General features: G+C 28.5%; 3 protein-coding genes across 3 annotated transcripts; 1 reads left to right on the top strand and 2 right to left on the bottom strand.

The window, feature by feature from the left end:
- Positions 1-1,903: 1,903 nt before the first annotated feature.
- Positions 1,904-2,568, bottom strand: LOC106788544 (tctex1 domain-containing protein 1-like). Its single transcript, XM_014751895.1, has 3 exons — positions 2,446-2,568; positions 2,187-2,380; positions 1,904-2,086 (listed from the first exon to the last, which is right to left on the bottom strand). The coding sequence occupies exons 1-3, from the start codon at positions 2,527-2,529 to the stop codon at positions 1,921-1,923; spliced, it is 444 nt and encodes a 147-aa protein (XP_014607381.1). The 5' UTR covers positions 2,530-2,568; the 3' UTR covers positions 1,904-1,920.
- A 593-nt stretch (positions 2,569-3,161) lies between these two features.
- LOC106788529 (eukaryotic translation initiation factor 3 subunit B) lies at positions 3,162-6,536 on the top strand. The gene is made up of 11 exons (XM_014751870.1): positions 3,162-3,399; positions 3,663-3,858; positions 3,964-4,276; positions 4,469-4,825; positions 4,900-5,042; positions 5,127-5,262; positions 5,354-5,549; positions 5,631-5,811; positions 5,894-6,134; positions 6,221-6,329; positions 6,422-6,536. Exons 1-11 carry the CDS (start codon positions 3,264-3,266, stop codon positions 6,520-6,522), a joined length of 2,109 nt encoding a protein of 702 aa, XP_014607356.1. The 5' UTR covers positions 3,162-3,263; the 3' UTR covers positions 6,523-6,536.
- A 577-nt stretch (positions 6,537-7,113) lies between these two features.
- On the bottom strand, positions 7,114-10,047 carry LOC106788537 (CDP-diacylglycerol--glycerol-3-phosphate 3-phosphatidyltransferase, mitochondrial). Its single transcript, XM_014751883.1, has 8 exons — positions 9,666-10,047; positions 9,156-9,351; positions 8,945-9,067; positions 8,592-8,869; positions 8,249-8,523; positions 7,927-8,163; positions 7,630-7,839; positions 7,114-7,550 (listed from the first exon to the last, which is right to left on the bottom strand). Exons 1-8 carry the CDS (start codon positions 9,707-9,709, stop codon positions 7,348-7,350), a joined length of 1,566 nt encoding a protein of 521 aa, XP_014607369.1. The 5' UTR covers positions 9,710-10,047; the 3' UTR covers positions 7,114-7,347.
- Between the last annotated feature and the right edge of the window lie 118 nt (positions 10,048-10,165).

Here is a 10,165-nt window from a genome sequence, read left to right as displayed (position 1 = left end):
AAAAAAAAAAAAAAAAAAAAAAAAAAAAAGGAAAGAAATAAATAAATAAATATAAAAAACAGCCCTATGTAAATAAAACGTATGCGTCGAAAATGGACCAAGGATAAACGAACAAAAAAACTTGTAGCGAGGCTTGTGGCGCGTTGTCTAATTGATTTCAATATTGATGGAAGTATCATTGTCGCGTATTATTTAACGATCGAAATATATGAGCTCTCGGCAGGTATAGGATCGTAAGTAAAGGTACAATTAACTGTAATGTTATTTAAAAAAAATACGCAACTCTCCTCTTGCCCTAAGAAAAAAAAAAGAAAAATAAAGTGAAGCCTAAGTAAGTATTTACGTGCAACATGCGCAATACCATCGACGTACGTGGCCAACATTCTGCTAAAAAAAAAAAAAAAAAGAAATATCGTGGTCTATAGATCAATTAAAATTCGTTTGGTTTTTTGTTTTTTCTTTTTTTCAAGTCGATACCGCGCGTACGTCGTGACAAAATAAAGTTGGCGCGTATTTTTCAAACGGAATAAGAGCGAATTGAGGCCAATCGGTGTAAAATTTATTGAAAAGTATTTAACTATAGTCCTCTCGATCCTCTTTTATAATATATATATACATATATAAATATATATATATAGAATTTAGGAACATTCCACCACAGCCGCGCGGTATTATTTTTCTGTATCCCTGTATCTATAATGAACGATGTAAACAATTGATAATGATGGACTACAAAACTAAGATTATGCGACTGTATCATGAACGATTATTATTATTATTATTATTATTATCATCATCATCATTGATAATCAATCACATTGTTATTTGCATCGTTATTATTTTCATCATTATTCATTTATTTATTATTATCATTATTATCAAATTAACTATTATTTTTTTTACAAATTATTATTACTAATCATAGTAATACATTTTGTAATCTTGTCGTTATTATATATTTATATGCATATATATATACATATATAGTTATTACATATATGTGTATATGTATATATATAATATATACATGAACATACTCATATATACCTATATATATCGGGATATATATATATATACATATATATATTCCAAACTATATATTACTTTAATAACAATAAAGAAAACATAAAATTCACAACTCGGATGGAATGGCGCCAACGTGCTGATCCGTCATTTTTCAATTCGTTCAATTCTGCACTTGGATTTTTTATTTATATTTTTTTAACCCATGGATAAAAAAAAAGAAAGAAAAAAGTTGTTTTACAAAATCATCCTTATTTTTTTGGTCGTACCATAAAAGGATTAAAAGAAAAAAAAAACGAAAATTGCATGTATAATTCCGTGTGTGATACAAAAGTATAAAAAATATAAGAAAAAATAGTATATATATATGTTAAATATAAAGATAAAATAGATTCTCTTTATCTGTGCAGGTGGGTAGCGTAGAATAGAAATGCTCTTTTTTCTAAAACGTCGCTTCAACTTGAAAAGAAAAGGAAAAGAAAAGAAAATGAAAAATAAAAAATAAAAATAAAAATAAAATAACGTCTATATATATATATATATATTGTATTTCATATACATATATTAATTAAAAGCACACTAGCAAAATATACTAAAAACATAAAATCTCGTCTCAACGTGGTATCATTATCAGTTGATAAACTGGATATTTTTTATAGGAATAAAGGAAGTACAACGATAATCTAGAACCTTGTATATCGAACATCATTATGTAAAAAAACTTAATAAGAAAAAAAAAGATAAGAAAGTAATTTTCTTTTGCTTGAAAATATTGTAGATTATTTTCAAAATTTTTAAATAATTTTTCAATGCCGTTAATTCGCAAAACGAAATAATTCGAATGATCATTTTCATAGATCACTATCAAAAGATAAAACAATCACTTGTTAACTCGGTTTATTCATAATAAGTAGCAATGACCAAACCGAGAGCAATAAATTCGGTAGTTTCTAAAGCATACGTGCAATAATTGTCCCTTTCAGGGTCCCATAAACACGCCATATTGGTATCTACACTTTGTCCGAGTTTTTGTACTATCGTCATGATCACCGTATATTTATAACTAAAATATAGACAAATCGTATTCAGAAATTGATAAAAATAATCTAAAGTTATTAATTATTTTGATAATACTTCTGAAAATATAATTTGATGATTAATACCGATCGTAGGATTTTTTATATATTAAATCGCGCACTTTCGCTGACATATCTTTGCAAATCTGTAGACACACGATTGGATGATATTTAATATCGTTCAAGGAAGAAATCATTACGTCCTTCAATATTTTATCAACAACTTCTACTTTGAAAGGAGTGAAAGATTTCAACCGGTACGTATTCTGATATCTTGGGATCTAAACAATTTTTTAATACTAAAATTCATTAGAAAGATACAGAAATTACAACAAATAGATTGTACCTTTAGACCACCTTTAAGTGTTCGAAAAAATATACTATGTTTTATTGCTCCAAGGCCAGATAATCCTGGAATACTGGAAGGCATTTTACTTCGACGTGAAACTAAAGATTTTTACAGAAAATATAATCAAACATTTCTTAAATATTATTGCAAAATGAATATTAACGATAATGCAGATATATTACTAACCCATAGACATGATTATAATGTTTATATAAATGTTAACTTTAGAAATTAATCAAAAATATATACACGTGTAAGAAAAAAGTAAAATTACATAGATAGTAAAAGAATACAAAAGGAAATATAATTAAACGAATTTAACCATATTCTATATAAAACATTCTGAAATGAGCGCGTAACAATTGCTGCTGTAATATAACTTGCACATAACCTACATTTGTCCAATTATTATCGATAAAATCAAGTAAAATCAAATTAAATTTTGTAGAATTTTATAATTAGTGGATGTTATCAATTATTCAATTTATAATCATTTTAATTGTTATATTAACACGAATATTTGATTTAAATAAATAATTAATATTGTTTTGTACATTATTGAATAAAAAATTGAATAATTTTAATAGGAGCATATCGATTTGCAAAATCATTGATTGGGGAACGTTCTATTGGCCAAGAAAAGATGACCAATGAACGTTAACTTGACCCTTAGGTAAAATGAAGGCACAAATGAAAAAGCAAGCTTAATAGTTGGCAGCACCGTATTCTTTTTCAAATGATTCACTGTACGTGCGGAGTAATCGTAGGCTCTTTGCCACTTAAACCCGGTGTAGACACGCTTAGAGGTTTCTAAGATGGCGAAGAAAACGTTGGTTGATAAAATTGCTCAAAATGAAGATAGTATTAAAAATAATGACGATATTTTAAATGACGAAGAAGAGCCAAATTTTAGTGATCCAGAAGGATTTGTTGATGATATTACCGACGAAGGTAAGCATGTTTTACTCCGAATGATATTCAACAATTGTTACCCTACGTTAAAGAAAGGCATGGTCGTGTAACACTGCGAAATGTGGCACATGCGATCTAACCTCACAAAATCAAACTCTTTTAACTTATAGATATATATATATATATATAAATAAAGAAACAAAATTAAATGAATTTATAAAACTTTTTCTTATCAAATCATCGCCTTCTTTTTAATAATTGTATTCTCTTTCTAATCTCTTAGTGTTTACATTTTTTCTCAGAATTACTTGGCGACATTTTAAAACAAAAACCATCTGAGACAGATGGGGTTGAGTCAGTAGTTGTGATCGACGGTGTACCACAAGTGGAACCAGAAAGATTGGAGAAATTACAATCGTTCATCAGTAAAGTACTTGGAAAGTTTGGTACGATAGTTAATCAATATTATCCTAAAAATGAGAATGGATATACTAAAGGGTTAGTTGCAATTTATCCCTGAATTTAATTAAAATATGTCTCATGGGAATATTAATTAATTTTTTTTTTTTTTTTTTTCATTTCTTTTTTGTCACCATAAAACAGGTACATTTTCTTGGAATATAATAGCCCGATCAACGCATTGGCAGCAGCAAAATCTGCAAATAATCATAAGATCGATAAGCAACATACTTTGAAAGTAAATTTGTTTACTGACTTCAAGAAATTCGAAGAGATTCCCACAGACTGGGAACCACCAAAACCTCAACCATTTAAAGCAGCTAGCGATTTACATTATTATTTATTAGAACCAGATGCTTACGATCAATTTTGTGTACTATATGGAAATGGGCCGGCCGTATCTGTTCAAATTTGGCAAAACTCTGCTCCTGAGCCTACATTGTTGGAAGATCGACCAGTAAGTTTAACTATTTGTATCAAATAAAGTAGACATTTGTGAGAAAGGTAACCGGAATAGTTCAAAAGTTAAAGCAGTTATCCGGCAATTAAAGAACTCGGATACGAATCTCGTGGTCCAGTTAACATAATGCTCCAATTTTTCACAAATCCTGCTATATAATAATTAACAAATATCTTTTTACAACAACAGCGTTGGACAGAGACGTACGTTAAATGGTCACCTTTGGGTACATACTTGGCTACCTTCCACAAATTAGGTGTTGCATTATGGGGTGGGCCTCAATTCGTCCAACAAGTTAAATTCAGTCAAAGAGGTGTCGAATGTATAGATTTCTCACCATGCGAACGTTATCTTGTAACGTATACGCCACGAACTGATCTAGGATCAGATCAAAAGCGTTTAGCTGTTTGGGACATTCTGTCTGGGCAAGAGAAACGTTCGTTCTATCCAGAAGGTTCTTCAGTATGGCCTATATTCCGTTGGTCACATGATGACCAGTATTTGGCTTGGATGGGTATAGATGTTTTAAGCGTCTATGAAACACCAGTAAGTTGTTTTCCTACTTTGTATATAAATAGTTGTCAAATAAAAATATACTTATATATACTTTTTCTTTTTAGTCATTCAGACTACTGGATAAAAAAAGTATTAAAATTCCTGGTATTCGAGACTTCAGTTGGTCTCCTACAGATAACGTTCTTGCTTATTGGGTGCCAGAAGATAAAGATGTTCCTGCAAGAGTTACTCTATTGGAGATTCCAAAGTAAATAATTTATTATTTTATTTGTCTATTTTTTTAAACATTATTTTATGTGATATATAAATTAATTGGTATACCATTATATAGTCGCAATGAGATACGAAACAAAAATTTATTCAACGTTGCTGATTGTAAGATATACTGGCAAAAATCTGGAGATTACTTGTGCGTAAAAGTCGATCGGTTTGCTAAACGTAAAGAAAAAACAGAACAAAAATACACAGTAAGATTGATTAAAACATTTACATACGTGCAAACCACACATTTCATTTAAATTAAAATAATTTTCTAATTAAATATCCCTTTTTTTTTAGGGAATGTCATATAATTTTGAAATCTTTCATATGAGAGAGAAACAAATTCCTGTTGACAGCGTAGAAATAAAGGAACCAATCCATGCTTTCGCGTGGGAACCGATTGGCAATAAATTTGCTATCATTCATGGAGAAATTCCAAGCGTTAATGTTAGCTTCTATGAAGTCAGATGTGGCCATCAGCCTGCTCTTCTCAGTAAGTCGATCATAATAAAATCTTTGTTCTGTTTTATTTGTTAAAAAACTAATTCTCTTAAACGTTGAATTTATTTAACAGAAAAATTAGAGAAAAAGGCGTGTAATCACTTATTCTGGTCACCATCTGGTCAATTTGTCGTATTAGCTGGTCTAACAACAATGGCTGGTGCTTTAGAATTTATTGACACTAATGATTTTACTATTATGAATTCAACCGATCATTATCAAACTTCTGACGTCGAATGGGATCCAACTGGAAGGTTTATTAAATTTTGTTTTTTATTTCTTTTCCTCTAACCTTTTATTATCTTTTATAATTCATATATTATTCCTCCTTTTTAGGTATGTCGTAACAGCCGTCTCCAGTTGGAAAACTACTGTCGATAATGGTTACTGGATATGGACATTCCAAGGTCGTATTTTGAAAAGAGTTAACTTAAACGCATTCAATCAATTATTGTGGCGTCCTAGACCACCGACTCTTCTTACCGCTGATCAGATAAAAGAAATTAAAAAGAATTTGAAAAAGTATTCTGCTCAATTTGAAAGCAAAGATCGCATGCGACTAACACGTGCTTCCAAAGTATGTGAACTTTTAAAATTTATTAATTATTGCCAATTATCCGTATGCATGTACAACATTATTTGAATAACTATATCTTATTATAGGAACTCATCGAGAAACGTTGTGCATCAATGAAATCATTCGAAGAATATCGCACAAAGAGAATAGAAGAATATAACAATCAAAAGAAACGCCGTCTTGAATTACGTAATAGTGAGTACCTTTATCAAAAGTTATTATTAAATAAATTCATAATTCTTAAATGTACAATAAAATTTAATGTACTAATCTATATTTTTTTTTAGATATCGATACCGATGAATTAGACTCGGACTCTAAGAATGTAGAAGAAGAAGTTGTAGAATTTTTCGTGAAAGAAGAAACGTTTATTCTTGATGATAAATAAATAAAACCATCAAATTTTTCTTCTGCTTGTTGATCTTGGAAATCTCTGAAGCAAAGTCAGTTGAATCAACTAATCGTGCAAAGTGTCAACGCGGTTACAGTATAATAGAGTCATATATTGACTGTGACTCTATAGTTACAAAATGACTATCATATATGATTATGGACAATTCCTATCATATTCTTTCTGCATTATTATTGGAATGAATTCTATAATTCCAATGATCCGTATAAAAAAACGTCGAAATCATAGTAACATTAAATATTACCACATCCCTTACAGAATAGCATGTAAAAAAGAAAATAATTATTCTGCCAATTCTTACACACACACCAGAACAAAAATTTTTTGTTTTCTTTTTTAATTATTATTTATTCAACTTATATCCTTGGATAATTAATTCCTATTTAAAAAAGTAAAGTAATTCTTGTTTAAAAAGATCGACAAATTTTTTTTACATAAAATATGTAATAATAAACGAATAAAAGAAAATATGATATTAAAGTAATAATATAATTTATTTGTATCAGATAGGTTTGTCTGTATTTTAAATGAAATATGTAACGGAATATACGCTATGTACTTTACATGTTTACGGAATTATTTGTTTATTTACAATCTTATAATACGTGTGTTAACGCGAATATTTTAACAAAATTAATGATTTTTATTGAATTAAAAGAGAGAAGACTTTTTCAATATTGTCAGCTGATAGTATAATCTATTTATAACTATATAAATATTAACATAATACAAAGTTAATTATAATTAAATAAATCGAGGTATCGGTCAATGAGTAAAAACATTAAAGATGTTGATATCACATTAAAAGAAGTATCGAAATAAAACAACTGTTGTGCGTACCCAAGCAGGAGTTATGCGATCTTCTTGACAAAATGTTCTTTTTGTAACTAGTTTAGCATACATAAACAAACGTTCTTGTTCTTCTTGCAAAGCCGCTTGCAATTTTTCATTTTTAGTCACAATTGCAACTTGTGTTTCCAAATCTCTATTAACTGATCTGTAACCTAATATATTACAGGCTGTAAAATTATTTTTATTGCTATATAACATCTAGCATTTTGATCTCATTTTATTATGGCATACCAAAATTAGGTGATCCAACAAGAGTTAAACAAGGTCTTTGTTGACCTGGTAAAAAATACCAAAGTCCTTTGGCGTGATATGTCCATCCTGGTTTAATAAATTCCCACAATGTTACTCTTTCTTGTTGACCTAATCTTTCGCATGTTTTATAAAACGATTCTTCTATTTTTGTGTACGCTGCTGGAATAACACCTGCTATACCTTTCGCACCTGCAGATTGAGATTATTATCGTACAAAAGATCTATCTATATTTGAATGAAAAAGTTTATATTAATTTATGTATATAATCAATATACTAAAAAATCCATTAGCTGTAGGATGTGCAGTTAGAAGATCGCATGTAGCCTGACACTGTTTAAGTACAGCACTGATATAATCTGTAGTCAAATTAAAATATCCAGTTGCTAATTTAAGTCTCGCTCCCAATGGAGCTGACTGTAACAATTTTAACGTTACTTCGCTATCGTGAAGTATATTAAGTTGTCCCATTTGCACTAACGGAAAAACCCAAGTATCCGCACTCAAAGCTTCTTCTAACGAATAAAATAAACTATTAACTTGAATATATATATGTATATATAGAGCTACCTACAATTCCTAAATATAGAAACTGATTACTTTGTTTGTTAAGCTTAATACGTTTTTGAATTTCACTTTGAAAAAGCGTTTTTATTCTGTGTGCAGCTTCTTCAGGAAATTCTTGCTTTGGTCCTTCGCATGGATGAGAATTTAATGTAGAGTTTAACTTCGTAGTACCATCCGATTGCAAAACAAAACTAAACTCTCCCACCCTTTGAACTAAATCATCATAAAAATCACAGAGTTCTTTAGCATCCTCTATTACGAAATATCGGTCCTGCCGATTTGTGAAGTAATCGTTACTTAAATTTGCGCTATAAAAATAAAACATTTGTTTATTGTCTTACTAGAAGAAAGATTTAAAAACACACATGCTACATACCCACTAATTATTAAAGTATTATCTATCATATATAATTTCATATGTTGTAGACCTATAACTTCGTTAAACCGATCCGGCATAATAGCCTTTAAAATTCCACGAAGTTTAGGTGTATGATAAAGAAATACTTCAGAACAATGAGCATATTTTCCTTTTAACAATGGTTCTAACATTTTGCGTGAATTTTGCGTACCTCTAGAACCTCTCATATAATCTAATAAAAATTTGGCTTTAATATTTCCATTGCTTGAAAGAATAGCCTGCTCTATTGTTTTTATCTATAAACAATAATTCATTTTATACTTGTTTTATTAGATTATATAACGAATGTATTAAAAAATCTTGTTATTTACCAATTCAGATTCTAACTTTCCAGTTCCTATATACAAGGATGCAAAAGTTATTCTATTTTTAGCAGATTTACATTTTTCTATTAATGTACCATAAAAATGAACCGGTTCATGAATTATTGTAATCTGCAATATAACATTGTATATAAGATAAAATTGATATCAATTCGAATATATATATACATATACATGTATACATTATCATCAGTTTTACCTTTGAACCATTTACAGGAAATCCTGGTGCAACTTTATGCAACCAACATAAATCATCTACTTTAGAACGTAATATTTCTAATTCTAAAAATTTTTCTTCGAACATTGTGATTTGCACTTTATTTCTTGCAATAAATAAATTAATTCTATGCGGTTTTAAATATGTTTGGAAGTTAACTAGTTTCAATCCATTACACCTAAAATTTGATTCAAAATATATATTTAAAAAAAAGAAACGTATCTTCAATAAAATAATAATTGTATTCTTCAATTGTGTTATTAATTAATACTTATATAATACTTAATTATATAAATATGAAAGTAATACACTTATAACAATGATAACAACTTAATGTATTGAAATAAAACAAAGATTAAGAAATTAGATTAATTAAGTACACACACAATTATATATAACAAAACGTCAAACATATGTGTTTGAGGTTAACATGATACATTATTTCTTTCATACATTTAAACTAATAACATTCTAATCTTTATGCACAATTACCGTTTCAATATTCGCTTCCAAAACTGTGATGTGGATATGTGCATGAGTAAAATGTCTAATAATTATAATTAATTAATTTCTTATTACAATTTGTTGAATCTGTGATTTGCCAAATTTTGTAGGTTCAACAGTAGACACATACACAACATACATGTAGGTTAAACTTCAAAAATGTTATTAATCGCTAAAGTTTCGTCAGAAAGTGAATTATACTGTATATCGCAAAGATTGAACTGTATATTCACTCTAAATGAAATTAAAAATACATTTTGATACAAACAACAAGATTTAAATGTTTAGTTTGTATTTGTACAATTTTTAAAATTTTATCCAATCACAAAATTGTTGATGTTCACGCAATACGTTAATAATTTCACGTTAAATTAAAATACAAAATGTAGACAAATTAGAATTTGATAAAATATAGAAAATCAATATTTTTTTGTATTTAGAATATTAAAAATTTATTAATAGACGAGAACAGAAAGAGATATATATAT

Source organism: Polistes canadensis, unplaced genomic scaffold (assembly GCF_001313835.1).
Source record: "Polistes canadensis isolate GaletaPanama2010 unplaced genomic scaffold, ASM131383v1 scaffold_5, whole genome shotgun sequence".
NCBI classification, from domain to species: Eukaryota; Metazoa; Arthropoda; class Insecta; order Hymenoptera; family Vespidae; genus Polistes; species Polistes canadensis.
The sequence above is the reverse complement of the archived record's forward strand: the minus strand, read 5'-3'. Positions and strand labels throughout refer to the sequence as shown.

Excerpts from the sequence above, each read along its gene's own strand:
- LOC106788544 (XM_014751895.1), bottom strand. The coding sequence starts at position 2,529 with ATGCCTTCCAGTATTCCAGGATTATCTGGCCTTGGAGCAATAAAACAT. Across the intron at positions 2,381-2,445 it reads CACTTAAAGGTGGTCTAAAG|ATCCCAAGATATCAGAATAC; the intron begins GTACAATCTATT and ends AAAATTGTTTAG. Across the intron at positions 2,087-2,186 it reads TATAAAAAATCCTACGATCG|TTATAAATATACGGTGATCA; the intron begins GTATTAATCATC and ends TCTATATTTTAG.
- LOC106788529 (XM_014751870.1), top strand. The coding sequence starts at position 3,264 with ATGGCGAAGAAAACGTTGGTTGATAAAATTGCTCAAAATGAAGATAGT. Across the intron at positions 5,043-5,126 it reads ACTCTATTGGAGATTCCAAA|TCGCAATGAGATACGAAACA; the intron begins GTAAATAATTTA and ends ACCATTATATAG. Across the intron at positions 5,550-5,630 it reads CCATCAGCCTGCTCTTCTCA|AAAAATTAGAGAAAAAGGCG; the intron begins GTAAGTCGATCA and ends TTTATTTAACAG.
- LOC106788537 (XM_014751883.1), bottom strand. The coding sequence starts at position 9,709 with ATGCACATATCCACATCACAGTTTTGGAAGCGAATATTGAAACG. Across the intron at positions 9,352-9,665 it reads TGGAAGCGAATATTGAAACG|GTGTAATGGATTGAAACTAG; the intron begins GTAATTGTGCAT and ends ATCAAATTTTAG. Across the intron at positions 7,551-7,629 it reads TGTTGGATCACCTAATTTTG|GTTACAGATCAGTTAATAGA; the intron begins GTATGCCATAAT and ends GTAATATATTAG.